Source organism: Macrobrachium rosenbergii, chromosome 36 (assembly GCF_040412425.1).
Source record: "Macrobrachium rosenbergii isolate ZJJX-2024 chromosome 36, ASM4041242v1, whole genome shotgun sequence".
Taxonomy (NCBI): Eukaryota; Metazoa; Arthropoda; class Malacostraca; order Decapoda; family Palaemonidae; genus Macrobrachium; species Macrobrachium rosenbergii.
Genome location: NC_089776.1, coordinates 8,230,418 through 8,255,278, shown reverse-complemented (window position 1 = coordinate 8,255,278; position 24,861 = coordinate 8,230,418). Strand labels below are relative to the sequence as shown.

At 35.4% G+C, this 24,861-nt stretch overlaps 2 protein-coding genes across 15 annotated transcripts in view; one reads left to right on the top strand and one right to left on the bottom strand.

Moving 5' to 3' along the window:
• LOC136856597 (ligand of Numb protein X 2-like) overlaps positions 1-24,861 on the bottom strand; it is a 582,959-nt gene that overhangs the window by 24,150 nt on the left and 533,948 nt on the right. The gene's annotated exons all lie outside the window — the stretch shown is intronic.
• Positions 476-17,151, top strand: LOC136856599 (uncharacterized). Its single transcript, XM_067134526.1, has 9 exons — positions 476-616; positions 2,186-2,379; positions 4,864-5,037; positions 6,435-6,618; positions 9,233-9,391; positions 11,800-11,892; positions 13,331-13,459; positions 13,874-13,988; positions 16,907-17,151. Exons 2-9 carry the CDS (start codon positions 2,198-2,200, stop codon positions 17,008-17,010), a joined length of 1,140 nt encoding a protein of 379 aa, XP_066990627.1. The 5' UTR covers positions 476-616; positions 2,186-2,197; the 3' UTR covers positions 17,011-17,151.

The following is a 24,861-nucleotide window of genomic DNA, read 5'->3' as shown; positions in this document are numbered from 1 at the left end:
TAGTGGTTGCGCATAATAATAATAAAAATAATAATAATAATAATAATAATAATAATAATAATAATAATAATAATAATAATAATAATAATAATAAGCAACAAATTACGCAACAACAATCACAAACCCAGCATCAACACGATAATTGTAAAAAAAAACAAAAAAAAAAAATCATAAACTAAATAAACAAAAAACGAACTGCACAATCCACATCAACACTACAAGCAAATTCCCAGCAGTTCCGGTTACCAAGAGAGAGAGAGAGAGAGAGAGAGAGAGAGAGAGAGAGAGAGAGGGGACCACCACCAGGCGGTGTATAGGACACAACTGACAGCAGCTGTCGTCGTCCGCAGCCGAGGAAGAAACAAAGATGCCCAGTGCAAGTGCACTCAAGTGTTGTTGCTCTAAGGGGCGAACAAACGAAGGTCAAAGGGCGTCCCTCATTCCTCTTCCTGTCTCCCACTCCGCATTGGCTACCTGACTGCTGTTTAGGGCACACTCGCGGACGGGCGGATAACGGACAGACGCACGAGAATACCGTGCTCGACCGTTAAGTGGAATAAGGTGATAAATAACGGGCATAGTGAGACAGGTGTCAAACTGCACAGCCGGATTACAGGTAAGATATTTCGCCGCTTCATAAACTTACAATGACAGTGGAATTCTCGAGCTCTGCAACCTTCTACGTGAAGGGCGACGGAGCTGGCAATTAATTGAACTTATCTAGTCTAGTAATGAAGGGGGATAATTAGATAGAAACTCGATTAAGGAAAACTGTAGGTGACGGACACGTCATTTCATGAATTATTCAGCCACTTTCAGATCAAATTCATAAACACAGTTTAAGGTCCCTGTATCTGAAAAAACAGTTCCCAGAAGTCACATTCGCTTCATGAACTGTAAATGATTCATTATTATCATTTGCACAAGAACAATACACGCTTATATTATCTACCTCGGTGCAGTGAAAGCTTTTGCATGTTCAATTCCGTCTTGCAGACACACTGCGACGTGAAATTCAAGATGCTTCATCTAAATCCCGGTCACTCAACTCCGATTATCCCGCCAGCATGAAAAGAATATATAGAATTTAGGCCAAAGGCCAAGTTCTGGGACCTATGATGACGAGGTCAATCAGCGCTGAAACGGGGATTGACAGTGAAAAGGTTTGAAAGGCGTAACAGGAGGAAAAATCTCGCAGTTGCAATATGAATCTATGGTTTATACTGCTATTTGGTAATGCAGCCAAAATATACTGTATATTTTTCGATATCTTGATTCTTACCCTATATAAACTGAAAATACCATTGTTTCTTCTTGACAGATTCTATACTACCTCTTAAAAGAACCGTTACTGTCTATAAACATCTTAAAAAGTGCAAAATTTGTATCTATAAACTCCTAACCGTAACATTGTTCCTATAAGACAGACTCTGTACTATCCCCTACGATAACCATTACTGTCCATAGACAACTTAAAAAAATGCAAAATTCTTATCTATAATCCTTGAAGATATTATTAAGTATTCTTGCACTCTTCACATCAATTCATATTGACATCTATTGCTAAATATTACTCAAACTAAAGTGAATTTAGTTAATTTACATAACTGCACCCAGATTATCAACACAGCCTCGATAATATGAAGGACACTTGTGAAAAATATATGCTTACGTTTTAATGCCGAATGAGCATTGGTTTGCAAGTTAGGATTATCATATACACAAGATCTTTAGCAGACAGTTAGGAACCAGGGGACATTTACCAATTAATGTTTTATACAAACACACATATCATGTATGTATCTCTCTCTCTCTCTCTCTCTCTCTCTCTCTCTCAATTACTTTTGGACGTGATTCATTTATCACACATTACCACAGGTGAAAAATAAGAGGCGGGGTGTAGGTCCTGACCGGTTTCGACTTTATTTGCAAGCCACTGAAGAAGGACTGATACACAGTATTAGAAGTCACAAATATATATACTACAGAGAGAGAGAGAGAGAGAGAGAGAGAGAGAGAGAGAGAGAGAGAGAGAGAGAGAGAGAGAGAGGGTGGGTATCTATGTGTCCACTAGTATATATGGGCTTGGGAATACGTACAAAATTGTTAGCTCTTTTGAATATAAACCTAAAAAAAATGAGATACCAAATTTTAACCTTTCCACTTCTCCCTTCTCTTGCCCCAGTGAGCAGCAACCATGCCCAGAAGCGAGGTCATCAGTCTCGTGGTTGTCCTGGGCTTGCTGTGTGGGGCAGCGAGCCACGCGAGGTCACTGACCAATGGGAGGTCAGGGCACGTGATCCTCAATGCCCTGATGCAGGAAGACCAAGATTACACTTACGGAGATTTGGTCTACGAGTATGACGCGCCTTTGACGAGGTCAGTTAAATTCTCTCTCTCTCTCTCTCTCTCTCTCTCTCTCTCTCTCTCTCTCTCTCTCTCTCTCTCTCTCTCGTGTATTTGAAAATCCTTTTATTGGATTTTGCAAACACTCTTAAAATAACCAAAGAATGACTTTTCCCAAGATTGTTACACAATTGAAATAGCCTTTAATTTAACATTTGATAAAAAAAAACACAGGTTTAATGGAACCATTTTCCATTTTGGAGGAGGTTAACAAAAACAACTTAACCCAATAAAAAGATGATAAAAGGTTTGAATATTTATATACTACAACATTCAGGAGAGCAATTCGAAAGAAAATCATAAGCAAAATTTTCATCACACGATTATATCCAATTATGAATACAGCCTCGAAATGTATGGGTTAAATTGCTTACCTAATTAGTCCATTTTGATCTTAGATGCCAGGAGGGAATTAAATAAATAAATTTATGACTTAAAATTTGCATGAACATGAAAAGCATGATTGTTGCTTTAATAATCATCCAAAAGATATCTGAAACGACCAATCTTGCCCCGAAAATGGAAATTTTGAGTCCGGAGAAATTACCATAGAGAAAAATATTTTTCTTTAAGTGTTAAATGACTTTATTAAAGAAGATTAATATGAAAATAAATACACTAAAGCTTTTTTTTTTTTAAATACGCTTAAATTCATAAAAAAATTTTAAAAATTTGAATGAATATGCCTTATTTCTATATTCAAAAGGTCAAGCTAGGGTTCAATGCTTTACTACCACTAATACCATTCTCCTCGCATTTTAATACATTTTTATCTGTTTACTAATTCATTTATTTGTTTTTTTCTTTTTTAATAAGCGAGTGGGATCTCTTCTTTCTGTATTTCTCTTTACCTCCTCTTACTTCTTCCTAATGAACACCGTAATCTTTGGAAGCTTGAATTTCAAGTCAATGGCCTCTGTGGTGGGACTGTTCCATGATAGTAATAATAATAATAATAATAATAATAATAATAATAATTGAATTTCAAGTCAATAATAATAATTTTGTGAACTTGTTTCAATTCAATGGGTTCTTGTTCCATATGAATAGGGTTCATCTTCTGAATAATAATAATAATAATAATAATAATAATAATAATAATAATAATAATAATAATAATAATAATAATAATAATAATAATAATAATAATAATTCAATTTGAATAAAAAGTTTCGTGGCTTGCACAACTGGATTTATTGGGCAATTTTTTTTTTTTTGAGAATTATTATAAACAGTGACGATAACAAATCAAATACTGATCACCCAACAGACCACTGATCACTCACTGAGATTTAAACCCACAAAGCAAAAGAGGTTCGTACACTGACCTACATGCAATTGATATCATAATGTCTTTGTAATACAAGCACGCAAAATGCACACACACACCCTTTTTTCATCTTTAACACGAACGATAAAATTGGGCATCATTATTTTTGCCTAGATTTTTTTTAGTTTTCTGTAACAGGAAACTATTGTGCCGGCTTTGTCTGTCCGTCCACACCACTTTTTCTGTCCGCCCTCAGATCTTAAATAAAAACTACTGAGGCTAGAGGGCTGCGAATTAGTACGTTGATCATCCACCCTCCAATCATCAAGCATACCAAATTGCAGCCCTCCAGCCTCGGTAGTTTTTTATATTTTATTTAAGATTAAAGTTAAACATAATCGTGCATCTGGCAACGATATAGGCCAGGTCGCCACCGGGTCGTGGTGAAAGTTTCATTGGCCGCGGTTCATACAGCATTATATCGAGGCCACCGAAAGCTAGATTTATTTTCGGTGGCCTTGATTATACGCTGTACAGAAAACTCGATTGCATTTTTTAATTGTTTTATACCTATCTCAGTTTTCTCTTCCAACTATCATTCATAACTCATTTTCTTCCAGCTAGTAAGTTTGAATAGACATGACGAAGGCGGTACTTATACTCACATACATAAGTTTCAATAATCTATACAGAAACATAATCTTCGCATTACTTCATCTTTAAAGGCATACTGACATTTCAGTCTAACGTTTAATGTGAAAAAACATGTATATTACATGAATTACATCAGTGGTCAGTACGAATCCCATTGTACCCATTGCGAAGAGTATTTGTGCACAAAGTGAATCACATTTGAGCCATGCAAGATTCACAACTGTTCCCCATACCTAACCCTATGGAGAATCACATCTCCCATCATGTATGATTCATATCTTTTTCAAATTTGAATATCACTCTGTTTTTTCTAATAGCTGACCCCCTCTTTCTCTATTTCCCTTTACTTTCTGTTACAAAAATCACAAATGTCAATCACGTCTCTCTCCAACTGCAAACACTTTCTGTAGGTCCATATTACTCGTATGTCAAACTATCACCTCTGTGCCAAATCCGAGCCAAATCTATGCCCAATTTCAACCGCATCAATCAACAGTTTGAGTGACTCAGTCAAAAAAACCTCTCTCCTACAGCAGCACCGTTCAACAGAGGACAGAGAGAGAGGAAAACGCCATCCACAGACGGAAGAACGTCAGGCAAAGAGTGGAAAAAGGACCACACGAAATCTTGGACGATGCTTTCAACTACGATTACACCTACGGAGACCCGGAGGTCGATTACGATCACTACGACGAAGGAACATCGAGGTAATGTGTTTCGTGGTATTGCTGGACGATGTTTATTGAAATGTAAAGAGAAATGATTATAGGAAGAAGTGGGTATACTGTTGGACGGTGTTTATTTGAAATTTAAAGTGAAAATGTATAGAAAAAATTGGCTATGATGAACGATGTTTATTGAAGTGTGAAAGGAAATGTATATAAGAAGAAGTGGATATACTGTAGGACGATGTTTATAGAAATTTAAAGTGAAATTTCATAGAAAGAACTGGTGATATTGGACGATGTTTATTGAAACCAACCGATTTCAATTTCAACTCAGAAACAACAACACCAGTAATAATAATAACAACAAAAATAATAATCACAGGCAACGACAGAAGAACAGACTCAATTCGGAAACAGTGTAGAAGAAGAAGAAGCTGCGCAAAAAAGCCCACAGACATCTGTCCGTTGCGCAATTCGGTAACGTGATTCCTTTACGAACAATTAGCCAAGCCCTTGGTAAATGTCACGCTGTCTCTGTTACTGGTGGTTATTCCATCCTTAACTCCTGCTGGGCCCCTGGTGAGGGGGGAGAGAGAGAGAGAGAGAGAGAGAGAGAGAGAGAGAGAGAGAGAGAGAGAGAGAGAGAGAGAGTGTGTAACAGGACTTCAGATTAATATTTTACAATTCTTCATTGCTTCACGTTAAACTGACGAATTCATTAACTGAGAGAGAGAGAGAGAGAGAGAGAGAGAGAGAGAGAGAGAGAGAGAGAGAGAGAGAGAGAGAGAGAGAGAATGGTAATGCGACTTCAGATTAATATTTTAGAATTCTTCATTGCTTCAGACTTCAGATTAATATTTTAAATTCTCCATTATGATTTTAATAGAGAGAGAGAGAGAGAGAGAGAGAGAGAGAGAGAGAGAGAGAGAGAGAGCTTTTCCATGGGAAAAACGGCAAAAAACGTGAATACTTAATACGGCAATACATGAAATTGAACCACACTGGTCGGTGAGAAGAGAGAGAGAGAGAGAGAGAGAGAGAGAGAGAGAGAGAGAGAGAGAGAGAGAGGTTTTACGCATCAGACAAAAAAGTTATGAAATCGGACCCAATGAAGGATTGTATTTAAAGCTTAATTCATACGCCAATCATATTCTACACACCATCAACACATACACAAATACGCACAAACACACACGCGCGCGAGGAGGTTCTCGAGTTCGATCCCGGGGGAGGGGGTTGGTATATATATAACATTTAGCTACTTCATAATAAAGAAAAATAAAAAAGCCTTTGCTACCTTATGGTAGGTTTACTCACCTAAGGGGGTCGCCAGTTCTACAATTATGATATTAGAATGTTTATTTTTTAATAAAGATGATGATGAATGATGCTTATTCACCATACTCATTAAACTCTTTTTTTTTTTCCCATCACAGCAGAGACGAGAAGGGAATCTCCCACCACCCGAAGGAACACGACGAAGGCGCAGGCGGCGAGGACTCGCCGGGGAGGTCCCCGGATAAGGACAAGACGGTCATTAGCCCGATCGTTACCTCCGTTATCGAGTGGGTGATACGGAACTGGAAGGACGTCAAGCACGTCAGGGACACCTGGGTGGAGGGAGAGTGAGAGAGAGAGAGAGAGAGAGAGAGAGAGAGAGAGAGAGTACTTGAGAGAGAGCTTCAATATTCAATGATTGGTACTGAATTAAATTTAATTTTAAGCAGAGAGAGAGAGAGAGAGAGAGAGAGAGAGAGAGAGAGAGATTTCAAGTACTTGACTGGGAATGCTTCAATATTCAATGACTGATATTAAATTAAATTTAAGCTTGAGAGAGAGAGAGAGAGAGAGAGAGAGAGAGAGAGAGAGAGAGAGAGAGAGAGAGAGAGAGAGAGAGAAAAATTTTCAATTCTTTGATTGGGCAATGTTTCAGAGTTCAATGACTGATACTGAATTAAATTTAAGCTGCTGTCTAGAGAGAGAGAGAGAGAGAGAGAGAGAGAGAGAGAGAGAGAGAGAGAGAGAGAGAGAGAGAGAGAGAGAGTTGGAATGGAGATAAAGTTAAAGATTAGATAGTGGGTGCAGCAAGGGGCCGCATGGACAACGCGAACACCCTTTAGTAATGCCTACAGTGAACCACGTGAGGTGCGCCGACGGCACTGCTACTCCTCTCCTACGGGAAACCTGACTTTATGTTTGAGAAAATAATTGGGGTCTGGAAGACTGAAACGCGTTTTAAGACTTGCGTGTTCCGGCAAATTGGTTCCCTAGATAATGCTACGACAGTGATGTGCGCTTTCACATGATAGCTGACTCTTAATATACGCTGTAAAAAATCGCCAAGGTAAAAATCCCCGGAGTAACAAATCGCTAAGGTAAAAAAAATCGCCAAGGTACAAAATCCCCGGAGTAAAAAATCCCTAAGGTACAAAATCGCCAAGGTAAAAATCCCCGAAGTAAAAAATCCCTAAGGTAAAAAATCGCCAAGGTACAAAATCCCCGGAGTAAAATCGGCCAAGGTAAAAATCGAGTAAAAAAGGTAAGGTAAAAATACCCGAAGGTAAAAATACCCGGAGTAAAAATCCGAAGGTAAAAATACAAGTAAAAAAAATCGCGAAGGTAAAAAATACCTGAAGTAAAAAAATCGCGAAGGTAAAAAAAATCCCCGAAGTAACAAGTCGCCAAGGTAAAAAAAATCCCCAAGGTAAAAAAGTCCGTGAAGTAAAATATCGCGAAGGTAAAAAAAAATCCCCGAAGTAAAAAATCGCCAAGGTAAAATATCCCCGAAGTAAAAAAATCGCCAAGGTCGAAAATCCCCGAAGGAAAAAATCGCCAGGGTAAAATATCCCAGAAGTAAAAAATCGCCAAGTAAAAAAATACCAGGTCGAAGTAAAAAATCGCCAAAGGTAAAAATCCCGAAGTAACAAATCGCCAAGGTAAAAAAGTCCCTAAAGTAAAAAATCGCGAAGGTAAAAAAATCCCCGAAGTAAAAAATCGCCACGGTAAAATATCCCCGAAGTAAAAATCGCCAAAGTCAAAAATCCCCGAAGTAAAAAAATCGCCAAGGTCAAAAATCCCCGAAGGAAAAAAGTAAAAAATCCCCAAGATAAAAAAAATCCCCGAAGTAAAATACCCCAAGATTAAAAATCCCCGAAGTAAAAAAAACCCCAAGGTAAAAAAATCCCCGAAGGAAAAAATCCCCAAGGTTAAAAATCCCCGAGTCGAAGTAAAAGATCAAGATAAAATGCCCTAGGGAAAAATCCCCGAAAAAAAAATCCACTTTGTCGAGTCGAAGTCAAAGATGAAATAAAATGCCTAGGAAAAAAATAGAAAAATCCATTTATATATCACCTATGAAATATATATATATATATATATATATATATATATATATATATATATATATATATATATATATATATATATATATATATATATATATCGTTGTCAATAGGTCTTATACATAAAAGAATTACGCAAAGATAATGTTAATACGATAAAGTTAACAAAATCAGTAAGAATATATACATATATATATATATGAACCAAACACAGAAAAGAAATGTCAGTCGCTTCATTAGCATAAAAGCACAGGCGAACGTCCATCCGGTATTAATGTCATGCTTGCGTGCATCTCATAGCGTGCTTGCGCGAGATGTACTCCATTAATTACTTTCTGCCCGTGCCAGCAAAATGCTAAGGACATTATACCCACACCGGCCATAATGTTAGATTAGGTCGTCTCTTTCATTAAGGAGAGTCATTTTTTTTTCATAAATATTTATTAATAGAAGGGCCAAGAAGATGTGGTAAAAGAAAATGCACAGAGCATTTTCATACCCTGTTTAGTAATATAAAACTATAAAAATAAAATGAAATAAAACTATAAAAAATACAATTAAATAAAACTATAAAAGATAAAATGAAATTAAGGTATAAAACAATGAAAACTATAAAATATATTGGTAAACAATTGAAACAATGAAAGTTTAATGATCTCTCTTAAGAAGAGAGAGAGAGAGAGAGAGAGAGAGAGAGAGAGAGAGAGAGAGAGAGAGAGAGAGAATCCATATCTCTCAGGCCTGTTCTTGACTTCAGTGTTATCAGTCATTCTGGTTACATTATTATCAATTTAAATACTGTATTTTCCAGAGAGAGAGAGAGAGAGAGAGAGAGAGAGAGAGAGTCCATATCTCTCAGGCCTGTTCTTAACCTTATTCCATTCTCCTTCCAGACGAAAGACCACGTCAAGAAAAGCTGGAAAAAGGTCAAGCATTCACTGACCAGGATCACCAATGCCCTCGGAGGCGTCCTCGTGAAATTTGGCGAAGAGGCCGAGGAAGGTCTCAAGTACTGCCTCGTCAGGCTGAAGAATACCAGCGAAGAGGTGAGGGTGAGTCTCTTGTGAATTCGGTTTTATGTTTTAAAGAGAGAAATGGACGTATTTTTTTTGAAATTTCATTTTTAATTCGATTTTTTGAAATTTTTTTTTAATTTGCTTTTTAAATTTAAGAGACAAAAATCCTGTTTCCTTTTCTTATTTTAAATTCGTTTTCTAAATTTATGAGAGAGAAGATGGAAGTATTTTTTGAAATTTTTTTTTTAATTTGATTTTTTGAAATTTTGTTTTTATTTCGCCTTTTGAATTTATGAGAAAAATTAACTTTTGAAAAATTTTATTTTAAATTCGTTTTCTACATTTAAAAGAGCGAAGAATGAACGTGTTTTTGGACATTTTATTTGTATTTCGTTTTTTAAATTTAAGAGAGCATAATGAACGCATTTTTTAAAATTTTATTTTTAATTAGATTTTTTTGCAATTTTATTTTTATTTTGCTTTTTGAATTTGAGAGAAAAATTAAGCATTTTTTAGAAATTTACTTTTATTTTCATTTTTAAATCTGAAAGAGAAAATTAACGTAATTTTAAAAATTTTATTTTGAATTCGTGTTTTAAATTTAAAACATTCAAGTCCTGTCTCGTCAGGCTGAAGAATAGAGCTTAAAAGAATAAAATTAAAATATTTTCAAACATTCTATTTTCAGTTAAGGGGTTACCTCACATGAGATCTGGAAATTGTTTTATTTTATTTAAAAATAATCTCCATTTCTATCGCTTTTTGGAAAGACTTTACAATTTGTTATTTTATTCAAAAATGTACATGACATAAGAAGAAAAGGGGGTATTATATAAGAGGGTCGAGACGGGAAGTCCTGTCCGCAGAGATGTTATGCACCTTCCCAATACTAAATACTTATACAGGAGGAATTGATGAGAAGTGGCTGGGCCCGGGTTGGACGACGGCAAGTCCATCGTTGTTACACAAGTAAAAGTGTATGGGTACAACTTGCATTATTGTATATTATGAAAAAAAATATATGTTCATACAAATTCATATCTTGAGTTTTAATCGCCATGTTCGTTAAAATAATCCGTAACACGTAATAATATTCCACGAACGTTTTCAGTCACTGATTATCAAGCTATTAATTATCATTATTCATAATTATCATTAAAAAATTATCTTCCAGCCAGCTTTGCGTTTCCTTAATTGTCTCGACCTTTCAAAGTTGGTTTCTATTTCAATTTCCGGATTCTGATCATTCCAATAATCCGCATCCGCAATAATCGTGTAATCATCATTTTATGCTTTGCGCGGTAATCACTTCTGCTTCGGAATTTAATCCTCTTACGTGTTCTCGTCCATTCTCGTTCTAGTGGCCTTTCTCCGAAATGCAAATCCCTTTGTTCTTTTTGAACCTTTGTTCGCCGTTCCAATAATCCCTCGTTCCTTATTATCTGTCTCTTTCTTCTCTCTTTCCTTTTTCTTTCCGTTCATTAGCTCTTGGTTCCACTAATTCTCTCATTTGCTTTCTCTCGTTTTAATTTTTCTTTCCAAAATTTCGTCTGAATTTTTAGTTTTCTGTAAAAGAAAACTATTGAGGCTAGAGGGCTGCAAATTGGTATGTTGATCATCCACCCTCCAATCATCAAGGAAACTAAATTGCAGCCCTCTAGCCTCAGTAGCTTTTATTTTATTTAAGGTTAAAGTTAGCCATAATCGTGCGTCTGGCAACGATATAGGACAGGCCACCACCGGGCCGTAGTTAAAGACTCATGGGCCGCGGGTCATATAGAAAACTCGATTGGGCCGAAGAAACTTCGATGAATTTTTTTACTTGTTTACATTATACTGAAACTTAATAACATTAAGTGCAGACATAATAGTATCATTACGACAATAAACATCATATAAATGATAAGCTCTCGTTTACAAATATTTTCTCAGACCACAATCTTGATCCATAATATTTTTTGGGGAATAATATAAAATCTTAATGCTTAATGATTAAATTTCAATTTGCGTCTCTCTCTCTCTCTCTCTCTCTCTCTCTCTCTCTCTCTCTCTCTCTCTCTCTCTCTCTCTCTCTCTCTCTATATATATATATATATATATATATATATATATATATATCTTGACTTTATATTTAGAAGCATAATACAAAAAATAAAATATACAAAGTTTTCTTGCCGGGCGCAGAGTGCTAGCAAGACCGAACACTCGCAAAAATTGAGAAACTTCCACGATAAAAGATTACACCACAAGCCTATCATGTCTCTGTCTGTCTGTCTGTTACTGAGACTTTAATATCTCTTTAATGACCTCCCCCGCTCTCTCTCTCTCTCTCTCTCTCTCTCTCTCTCTCCCGCATCTCATTCAAACTTCGCCATCATCGACGAAATTGTTTATGCAACAACTCTCCTCAATTAACGGAGTGTTCTTCCTTTTCCTCCTGGAAGGCCCAAGGTCTGGAAGCGATCAATAAGCTGGAAAATCTGCTGGAAGAAGGCAACGAGGTCGCGGCTTCGTTCTTCCGCCTAATAGGCTACAAGGTAGGCTTGGAATGAGTCTCATTTGCTAGTAATGTTGTCGAAGCGGTTGCAACTGGCCCTCCAAAAGCGGAATGGTGACATTGCTCCTTTGAATAAAACGCGGTATGCTTAACCGAGTGGTTCTCAGTCTTTTTTTTTTTTGTGATAGCACCCTAACTAATGTAATCATTACCGTGACACCCCTTCTTCACCATCCTAACATATCACATGAATTACCTTCTTATTTAATGAATAAAATTTATTATCCATACTCAAATCAAAATCAGCACACCGTGCATGCAGAAATATACTGTACAAACAACGAGCATATCAGAAGAATTAGATAAACACAATTAGAGTAGACACAATGATAATAATTATATGAAGACTTCTGCAAACATTTTTTTTTACAAATGTTCATCGAGATGATTTAGCCAAGACAAAATTCATGACAATCTTGCGGAACCCCTAGGCACTCTGTGGCAGGGTGCCACGCAACCCATTTTGAAAATCATTGGTGCCTTAAAAAGGTTATGTTTTGGAATAAAGTTTCTTCCAGGAAAAGACTAGTTTCGGAGTTGCCGATGCTTTGGGCTTCACCTTGTCATCGGAAATCACTGACATGAATTATGCATGATTCCTTTATAAGCTCTCGAATGTACGCTGTTTTTGTCACCAGGTAAATACATCTAAATAGCTTGAAAATTATAGAAAAAAAAAATACATGAAACTATCATAACTAACGAGAGGTGATAATATTCCCATATTCCAAATATATTTCAGAAGTCTGCTCACATATTCTTTCCAAAATAAACCAAACTATGATAAATCTGGATTTCTTTTGAGAAACATCCAGTTTCCTTGGTATATGACCAAAATAAACCAAACTATGATAAATCTGGTCCATTTCAAATTTTGAGAAACATCCATTTTCTTTGGAACTCACAAATGAAAAGATTGAGTCCATTTTTTATAAATAATAAAAGAAGGTCCATTTTGTTTTTGAAACAGAGAGGTCCCCAAATTAACTGAAACAGACTGAGGTCCATTCTAACAAACCCTGAGGAACTCTAACACTAAGGAACTACTGAAACAGACTGAGGTCCATTCTAACAAATCCTAAGGAACTCACACTTACTGAAACAGACTGAGGTCCATTCTAACAAATCCTAAGGAACTCACACTTACTGAAACAGACTGAGGTCCATTCTAACAAATCCTAAGGAACTCACACTTATTGAAACAGACTGAGGTCCATTCTAACAAACCCTAAGGAACTCACACTTACTGAAACAGACTGAGGTCCATTCTAACAAACAAACTCACACTTACTGAAACAGACTGAGGTCCATTCTAAAGAAACAGACTTCTAAGGTCCATTTTATTAAAACAGACTGAAGAACATCCTAACAAATCCTAAAGACCTTCGATTTTAAGAGACCCACACTTATCGTTGCAGCTCGGGGAGATTGCAAGGAAATACAGCCAAGGGGAAATATTCACTCCAGATTTACAACTCTCCAATTACTTCGTCTTCGACGGAATGCAACACGACGAGACGAAGGCGACCATACCAAACCTATTTGAGGTGAGTATTTAGGCTCCAGTTTTTTGGCAGTGAGATTTTAATAGATGCCAATTTGTGCCTTTGCGATATTTATGAATTTTTATAGCATATATTGAACCTAATCTTATCAAATTCCAAATTCTGCTGGAAGTGTATTCAAGGCTCGCTTTTTTGGCAATGTGATTTCAATCGATGCCAATTTGTGCCATTGCGATATTCATGAACTTTTGCAGCATATACTGAACCTAATCTTATCAAATTCTACTAGCAGTGTATTTGTGTATTCGCATATCAAAATAACTCTTAAAAGAACAAAGTGTTCTTCAGGCGCCACTTGGCACCAAAAACTTTACGCCTTCGCGACAACAACGCAAACTTAATTCAAGTAATTTAAGTTAATTTAAGTGTACCTAAGAATCTAAATCTCCTTTCCAGGACAAAGAGGTCTTGGGAAAGCTGAACCTGATGGTGAAACAGAACGTCCTGAAGAAGGAGGAGGTGGAAGCCCTTTTATCGGCCGTCGCTCAGCAGACGCAGAGGGCAACAGGCAGTAAGTAGTTTGTTCTTTTTTTTTGTTAATTACACAAGCAGAGGAATGCGGTTACTGTGCTCTTGCAAGCACTTGCGCATGCCTGTACACACACACACATACGTAACTTTTATTTATTTTCTTCTTGTTTATTTATTTATTTATTTATGGTTTTGTCACTCGTCTAAAGCAGTGTCAAGCAGAGATTGGGGTTCACTGTACTCATGAAAGCACTCATGCATGCGTGCAAGCACACCCACTTACGTAATTTTTATTTCTCTGTTTTCCTATTTATTTATTTATTTATCTACTTATTTATTTATTTAATTGGTGACTTGTCTAAGGCGGTGTCAAGCAGAGAATTGGGGTAACTGTGTTCATGAAAGCAATTGCCTCGCGCATGCACACACACACACACACACCCGCATACGTAATTTTTGCTTATTTATTTTCCTATTTATTTATTTAAAGAGATTTTTATTGCCGGGACCATTCCTTGAAAACTAACCGTAGAATTTTCTTGAAAGTAATCTTATTAAGTTTCCCACACCCAAATTACGGAAATGTAGTTAACCTAACCTAACTTAACCTAACCCAACTTAATCTAAAAACAGAATTTTCTCGAAAATATCTCAATATGTTTCCCACACCCAAATTACACTGATTTATCTAACCTCACCTAACCTAACCTAACCCTAACCTAACCTAGGGGCATGGCAAAAAAAAAAAAAAAAAAAAAAAAAAAAAAAAAACCGGGGCTGATGTAATACTCTCCGGGAATTAATACGGAAAACAAATGTGACTTTATCCCTCTCCCTCCGTCGTGTTCATGACACGGCCACCCGTCAATTATTCATAAATACGGCAGAGCATAACGAGATTATTAAGGTTAATTGATGCCGCTTATTACGCTGCATGGCGTCGCTCGTACTCATCTGATTAAATAATCTATTTAATGCCACCAATCCAGGAGCGGGGAATTTATATTCAATTTTCTGAGCAGATATTTTCCCCTTAATTTTATTTCTTTTTTCGTTTTGTTGTCATAGCAAGAAAAATACTGCTTAGTTGGTTAGCACAGGCCGTTTGTTCGTATGAGATAAGTAAAATTATTTTGTGTATGTTGGTATGTAAATTAGCTAAAAAACGTATCTAAAATATTATATATTAAGCTGATCGAAACTAACATGCGTACGACAAGTCTCTATTTTTAATAATAAAAAGCAATATACGTATCTCCAGAATTAAAAATACAAGCAGTCAAAAATATTACGTGCAGTAATATACAAAGTAACAATAATGATTCAAAGCCCTTATTTTGAATATAAAAAAGCAATATACTTATCTACAGGATTAAAAATATAAGTAATAAAAATATTACGTTATATAGAAAACAAAAAAAGTTATTGAATGTCCCTGTTTTGAACATATAAAAAAGCAATATACTTATCAACAGAATTAAAAATATGAGTAGTCAAAAATATTATTCAGAGTAATAAACAAAGTAAAAAAAAGTTATTTAAGTTTCTATTTTGAATATAAAAAAAAAAGATGTACTTATCTACAGAACTGAAAATATAAGTAGTAAAAAATATTATGTGCAGTAATATACAAAGGTAGTCAAAAATATTATGTACAGCATTATATAAAGTCAAAAACAAAATTAAAAAATATAGTCAAAAATATTATGTTCAATATACAAAGCAAAAAAAAGGTGATTCAAAGTCCCTATTGCGAATATAAAAAAACCAATATACTAATCAACTAAATTAAAAATATAAGCAGTCAAAAATATTACGCACAGTAATATAAAAAGCAAAAATAAAAGTGATTCATCTCTTTTAAATTCATCAGCGAATAGGTTCCTCCATGCGTGAAATCTCTGAACAAAAGGAACGTTATATATTTGTCTGTCATGTTTAAAGAAATCATTATTTTTCTATAATCTGCGAAAAAACATGAACTGCAAAAAGAAGAAAAAAATTATTCTTTAAATTCATTCGTGAATAGTTCATATCTCGTATTTTCGAAAGTATAAACATGGAAAATCACAGATTTTTTTTATTTAATTTTTTAAAAATGATTATTGCAATCTCATTCAGTCCAACTCAGTTTCCGTCCCACGTATTTAAAAGTACATGGATCACTGAAGCACATGAATATCCATTATATATATACATATATACATACATACATATATATATATACACACATATATATATATATATATATATATATATATATATATATATATATATATATATATATTTAAATATGAGGCCTTCACATTTCCTTAGTTGGTCAGTGACCGCAATACTAATCACGCAAGGATTAAATACCCACAAACAAAAATTAAAATAAACCTAGTAGAATGAGAATAAAAAAAATACACATGATATGAAGAGAATGTATGATAACTATGGAACTGAGGGAATATTCTTTCAGAAATATCAATTGAGGTTATAGATTTCATTTTAAGAAAAATAAATTTTAGCCGTTGCTTGAATACCGATTAATGAGTAATCAAAAAAATATGGCTAGAGTTCCTCAATGTGGCCTGAGGTTAACTGAGAGTGGTTCACATACATACATACATACATACATACATACATACATACATACATACTGTAAAGAAAACGGCATACTCTTTCAACTGTTATCAGTCCAATATTAACAGACACTATTACCAATCTATGGTGCATCACTATAATGACCGGAAACAATAAATAAAAAGCCACAATAATATATATGAGCCATTGTATTTTTTTAACCATTTTTTTGTATTTTGGAAATACAATCCCTCACATACATTATTGTGACTTTTTACTTAATGTTATCAATTTAATATTAACTAAATTCACGACGAATCTAATCTGAAAATCAGTTACTTAGATAATCAGCCCAAATCACCTTAATGATTGATTTTTCTTCTTTTCCAGGAACCTACCCAACTAAAATAACGCTGCGAGAGAGTATGCGAGAAGAAGAAGAAGAAGAAGAAGAGGAGAAAGCAAAGAAACAGGAAAAGAAAAAAGGAATGTAGATAGATAACATAAGAAAAAAAGGGGGGGGGTGAGAAATGAAATGTGTGAAATAAGGAAGAGAAGTAACAGGAGTGAATGTACTTAAATTATATATGCATCTACATACATTTAAATAAACAGGATTCTGTTCCCAGACTCATTTGTTCCCTAGCCATGAATGATTGAATTATTGCTATTATTATTATAATTAATATCATTCAAAAGATGAACCCTATTCGTATGGAACAAGCCCACCACGGGGGCCATTGACTTGAAATTCAAGTTTCAAAGAATATTAGAAAATCTATTAATTATTAAATTTTAGCTTATTATTATTATTATTATTATTATTATTAATGTTTGTTACAGCGTTATTCTATCAAAAGTTTATTATTATTATTATTATTATTATTATTATTATTATTATTATTATTATTATTATTATCGTTTTAATAGCATGAATACCAACAAAGTTTTAAGTACCCATCAATGCAATATAAATGTAGTCTCTACAATTATATTGTATTGATGGGTACTATAAATGCTATTAAAACGCTAATAATAATAATAATAATAATAATAATAATAATAATAATAATAATAATAATAATAATAATACTCAAACCCTGTTTGATAGTATAATGACATAACAAACATTAATACACTTTGTAAATCTTTATGTTCATCATTAATTCAGAATTCGTATCCTTTAAATGTTCATGAATATTAACTTGCCTTACATAAAACTGATTTTGATTTTGTAGGCATAATATTAATCGAGCCATTATTATGACAAATGTAAAAATTTACATCGGACCGGAAGAAAGAAGACCTTTGATAAAATATTAAAGATAAATGTTAAATTAATCAGAATTTAGCTACATATTACCATAAAAGACTGATGTCTTCGCTGCCTTAGACGAAACCGGTCAGGCCTTAAACCCTGTTTCACATTTTCGTCGTGGTAATTTATTTATATATATATATATATATATATATATATATATATATATATATATATATATATATATATATATATATTTATACACACATACATACATGCATGTTTTGTGTATGTAATCGCTCATATATATGAACCATTTCAAACAACCCCCCCTTTCCCTCCCCCTCCCCCTCCACAACAACGAATCCATAGGTCCATCCATAAATCATCGGTTCAGCCGATTAGTCGCCTAATCAGCTAATTGCAGGGCAATTATGAAATCAATTGTTATATGCGCGCAGTTGTTGCAGCGACAGATTATTTGATCGGGCGTTCCATTAATTTTAGTTCATGAGTCTTTGTCCCGCTCGGTAAATATATCAAATACATCGGGTGTATTGTGCTCATTTAGCCTGTAATTGATGTATTACGGCATATATTGGATTTGCATTTTATTACGGTGTCCTGGTCGAATTACAGAAAAAAATGACCGCGGACTTTTAAATGTGTTGTTTGTTATTGAATTTACGGAGCTGATAATTACTGGTTCGAACAGTAACAGAGAAGAACATTTGAATTCATATTACGTTATTATTATTATTATTATTATTATTATTATTATTATTATTATTATTATTATTTCTTTCAAATAAACACAACAATATTCTTTGGAAGCTTGAATTTCAAATCAGTGGCCCCTGTGGTGGGCTTGTTCCATATGAACAGGTTTCATCTTCTAAATAATAATAATAATAATAATAATAATAATAATAATAATAATAATAACGCAGTCCAAGTAAAGAGTATTACTAGTCTTTGCAAGTGTAAGTGATTGCATCTTAAGAGACGTTTTAAATTGAAGGACGGTCCGGGGCATCGCTGTACCCTTATTAAGTGATAAAAAAAGTACCCGATTACCACCCGTAACCAACCAATTCAACCACCTCTTTAAAACCCTCCTCTCTCTCTCTCTCTCTCTCTCTCTCTCTCTCTCTCTCTCTCTCTCTCTCAGGTATTTCAGTCTTGGGGCCACCCTGGCACTTGGCAACCAAGCATTAAATTGTTTATGTATTTGGCATAAAGTAAACACTTCAGATTCCTGACTCTCCCTCAGAACCCCATTCCTCCTCCTCCTCCTCCTCCTCCTCCTCCTCCCTTTGCACCCAACGCTCTTTCTCCTCTTCTCCATTCCTTCCCCTTCTCCTCTACCTATACTTTGGTCAGCGTCGTTTATTTCTCCTTCCGTGACGTCATCATTACGGGGTAGATTATTGTATTGGCGGGAAGCCTCGCTACACCTCTTGTTTAATCCGCCATAATTGTTCCCTCATTTATCGTTCATTGTGGGCATTCTTCTCGTTCGTTTTACGTCTCATTTCTTTTGCTCGCCTTATTTATCGTCGTGTTGGCATGTTACTGCATTTATGCTTTCCATTTCTTCTCTATCTTCAATTCTCCTGTCTCTTCTTCCACCTCCTTACTTAGTTCCCTCCCACAACCTTCCCCGGAACTTCCTACAGAGTCGATCTGCTTTCTTTGGAAAGGGTCCCCCCCCCGCCCCCCCACCCGACTCCAGCATCTTAAACTTCCCATCTCTTATTAAATAATATAAGAAATGTTTTTGCATACAGATGGGCTACGATAACTTTCGCCGGTGTGAGCAGCGACCTTGAAGGCACCGCCTCCTCCTCCTCCTCCTCCTCCTCCTCTTGCTTTCCTGGGTATTCTTGTTCTGGTGGTTTATTGAAAGTTTTGCCGAATATCATTAATCTTTCTCTACAGGGACTTTAATTTTTTCCTCCTCCTCCTCCTCCTCCTCCTCCTCCTCCTCCTCATGTTTCTGTTGGTGTTGTTGTTGTTCTTCTTTTAATATACCCTGAACTAAACCATTACGATATCAAATGTTTGATCCGTGTCGTAAGTGGCCAAATCTCCTTTGATGTTTTGCTTAGCAAATCAAATAAGGATTTCCTTTTATCGCCTTCAAAATGCCTCGTGCTGTCCTGTCATTCAATGCAGTAAATAAACAAAAGACGCCTTTGGCAACCTTTTATTGGAGTTTCAAAGTCTTTTTCATAAAGCGATTCTTATCTCTCTCTGAAGTGTTTGTGTTGAGCATCCCGCCTTTTTAGAGAGAGAGAGAGAGAGAGAGAGAGAGAGAGAGATTTGTCTATTTCTGTTTATCACGTAAGCTACAGTGGTATTTTTGATAAATATTAGTTAATACTGTTTTCACTTTTCTCAATGTGTTTATAAGTAAAATGTTCACTTCATTTAACAATTTGTGTGCAACTTCTTCTTCTTCTTCTCCTTCTTCTTCTTATTATCATTATTATTATTATTATTATTATTATTATTATATTATTATTATTAAAAATATGGCATAGTGTGATTTTAGTGGTCGAACTTCGTTCAGAGAGAAATATTGTTGGCCAGAACTCTGAGAAACTTTTGAATAATAAAACTTTGGAAAGAAGCTCTTTAAAACTTGTCAACTGCAGCCCTCACGATAAAGCTGAGGTGAGCTCTTGTCAAGAAGTCACGTGACGTGAATAGAGCTTAAGGTTAAGTATCTGCTCATTACATCTTCGAGCTTTGCTTGCCTTACATTATCGTATGATTGTAGTCTGAACTTGATATGTTATCGTACGATACTTGATTGTAGTCTGAACTTGATATATTATCGTATGATACTTCATTGTAGTCTGAACTTGATATATTATCGTACGATTCTTGATTGTAGTCTGAACTTGATATATTATCGTACGATACTTGATTGGAGTCTGAACTTGATATATTATCGTACGATTCTTGATTGTAGTCTGAATTTGATATAATATCGTACGATACTTGATTGTAGTTTGAACTTGGTATATTATCGTACGATACTTGATTGTAGTCTGAATTTGATATATTATCGTACGATACTTTATTATAGCCTGAATTTGATTCACCAAAATCACTTCCATTTTCCTGATAAGAAGATTATCCATCTCTAGACATATGAAAAGCTCGCAGTTCATTTACGTCGAACAAAAACTCATCACAAAATCAAATTGAATTTATTCTAGAAAGGACATGATTCCTAACATCAACTCACTGGCAGGGCGCCGAGAGAACTTCATTACAATATTTTCTCGTAATTTCAGACGCGAATCGCGTCAATTTCGACCTGTCCGTCCATCGCGCGAGATGACACTTGGAAAGTGGAGCGGAATTTACCTCGGAAATCATTTTCGAGTTCCCCGGTCTAGAGACGTCACAGAAACGCGGGTTTCTGTTACGTTCCACCTTTTGCAGGTGTCAGTCAAGAGGCATCAGGGGGGGCCACTTGCGACTGGCCGAATTTCTGTTTCAGTGGGAACCGATGGACTTATTTTTCAGGTAAATGAGTTTTTAGTTTTCAGCACAAGAAAACATCAAACATCCAAATTGCAGCCCTCTAGTCTCAGTAATTTTTATTTTATTTTAAGGTTAAACTTAGCCATAATCGTGCCTCTGGCAACGCTACAGGACATGCCACCACCGGGCCGTGGTTAAAGTTTCATGGGCCGCGGCTCATACAGCATTGTACCGAGACCACCGAAAGATAGATCTATTTTCAGTGGCCTTGATTATACGCTGTACAGAAAACTCGATTGCACCAAGAAACTTGGGCGCATTTTATACTTGTTTACTTTTAAGTCTTTTGGCTTTTTCTGAGGCTAAAAGTGTTCTTGGTTAAACATATTGGTGCTGACTCTACAGGCATTATAATTTTATTTTATTTTCGTTTTTATTCGATAGATTTTATGGGCGTGGAGTCTACAGAGATAGAGACATGTTAATAAATGTTCTTATTAAATTCTCTCTCTCTCTCTCTCTCTCTCTCTCTCTCTCTCTCTCTCTCTCTCTCTCTCTCTCAAAAGTTCTTGTACTCACTTGCAAAATGTTTTAATGTTTTTGCAATTAGGAATCTTGATTCAAAATTTCTCTCTCTCTCTCTCTCTCTCTCTCTCTCTCTCTCTCTCTCTCTCAAAAATCCTTGTATTCACTTGCAAAATGCGTCTGCAATTATGAATCCTAATTGAAAATTCCCTTTCTCTCTCTCTCTCTCTCTCTCTCTCTCTCTCTCTCGTGCGCGTTGTCCGTCCCTTGCCCATTACAGGGCATTAGACAAGCGTGTCAGCGGTGCATGAAGACGTGATTGGCCGATCCACTCAGCCAGTCACTGTCACTCAGCCAAGGTACTGCTTATCGTTTTCCTTGGCGCATATAAACCGTTTCCTTCCCTCCCCCCCCTCCCCCCATTTATGATTCAATTAACAAATTGGCTAACGAGTTTGCTAACGAGCCGAGCCTCGTTAATCCACTTATAGGTCCCAGACACACCTGGATTTATCGGCTGAGAAATGTCGCCTGCGCCGTTATGGGTTAAATACGCTTTGTTCATGGGACGGTTAAAACGGATGTTGAGGACATTCTCTCTCTCTCTCTCTCTCTCTCTCTCTCTCTCTCTCTCTCTCTCTCTCTCTCTCTCTCTCTCTATATATATATATATATATATATATATATATATATATATATATATATATATATATATATATATATATATTCTATCTTCTGTCTTTTGTGAATTTGATACTGCATTTATATATATATATATATATATATATATATATATATATATATATATATATATATATATATATATATATACATATACACACATTTATATATATGTATGTATATACACATGTATATATGTATTGATTCGATTTCTCTCAGCCAGGCAACAGTTCGAATCCCGCTGGAGACGAAGCAATTGTCAATTATAATTCTCCTTGAGTGTGTATGTTTGTAAATATATAAAATGTCACGGTGGGGTAAAAATTCATATATATATATATATATATATATATATATATATATATATATATATATATATATATATATATATATATATATATAATTAAATCACAAACATCGTTTAATATCGAATTGGCTAGAGCGAGGGAGTACCTTAAACATAAGGGGAATTATAATAGGCTCCTAAGTGCATCTGCTTGATAGCCGAGTGGCCACAGTCGACTGTGTATGGTTGTATCTAAACCAAAGTCCCAGGTAATACTATCTCCATAGTATAAGTTATTCCCGAGTAAAATGAATAATGAAATAAACGATATTTGTGGAGTGTATGTAAATATATGCATATATTTATGTAGTGACTTTGTTTGTTTCTGTACTTATTTATCAATTCTTTATTTATCTGTTATTTATCTGTTTTTCTAAGAACTGATCTCCTCTCTCTGTATTTCCCTTCACCTTCTGTTACTTACACATACAAACATATACTCCTACACCGCAATGCATATCCGTCGTTCCAAACCCGGCTCCGAAACAATTCCTCGCGAGCGCGCGAGCAGAAAACCGAACGCATCAACAACGCGACAAATGAAAGCCTCGATCGCATTCCTCGTCGGATATCGGTGTTGATTTTCATTTTCCTTCCCACCCCCCTTCGCGAGGAGGAGAAGAAGGAAAGGGGGAAAGAAAGTGTTAGTTAATCCCCTCTCTTCCTTCCTCCTTTCCTTTCCTCTCCTCCTCTCCTTCATTAGGCCGGGTTATTCGGGCAAATAGGAGGAGTAATGGGAACCAATAACTCAGGAATTATGGTGGGACGCTTCCCTTGTAGTATGCCGGCGTCATGGAGAGAGCGGGCGATGGGACGATTATTCTTCTCTTGTTTGGGATTATTTCCTCATATCTCACGCCTCGTTCTTCGGAAGGGTGTGTATAGCAGTGATTCTCTCTCTCTCTCTCTCTCTCTCTCTCTCTCTCTCTCTCTCTCTCTCTCTCTCTCTCTGAATCAATAAATAAATAAATAAATAAATATCCGGTAATGTTAGTGAAAGTGAAATTCGATAAAGATACTCACAAACATACTGTTTGATATATACGAGTGTGTGTATATATATATATATATATATATATATATATATATATATATATATATATATATATATATATATATATATATATAAGCGGAGGTTGAAATGTCCATATAATGATGGATTTCATAGAATATTGTTTCCAATATTTACTCACATAACAGCCGGACACAGACGAACTCGGATATCCGGTGCTTCAAAATCGAATGGATGGCTGTCATTTGAATAAAATACGACCGTGGAATTGGGGGTTAGGGGGCCGCCCCTATTTGCTTAACCTTTATTACTCTTTTGTGATATATTGACTCCAGGGTAATTTGTGTTCCGTATTCCGGCAAAATAAATTATCCTCGATGTTGTGGGTAGCGTTAGATTTTATGGGTGCGCTCTCAAGCAGATTTATAGAAATGTTCAGGTTGGTGAGAAAGATTTATATGTGTGTATATATATATATATATATATATATATATATATATATATATATATATATATATATATATATATATATATATATATAGAGAGATAGAGAGAGAGAGAGAGAGAGAGAGAGAGAGAGAGAGAGAGAGAGATGCGTAACATGATGAGAGACACGTGAGGCTTGATAGACAAACAGATGTGAATGTATGTATGTATATATATACATAAATACATACATACTTACACATATATATATAATCATAAATTACTGAATTTAAAAACATCAGGTTAATTAGTTAATGACGTGCTTGGCTAAAAGAGTATTCAATACCCTTACCCTTTCTCCTCTCTCTCTCTCTCTCTCTCTCTCTCTCTCTCTCTCTCTCTCAATAAGCATCTCTTTATCGCACCATGATGATCCTTCAAACATACATACATACATACATACATAAGTATGTTTACATAGAATACCCGCACAGAGAGAGAGAGAGAGAGAGAGAGAGAGAGAGAGAGAGAGAGAGAGAGAGAGAGAGTGGATATTTCCAAGTCTCTCCAAGCCCTCATTAACCGGATGTTATTCT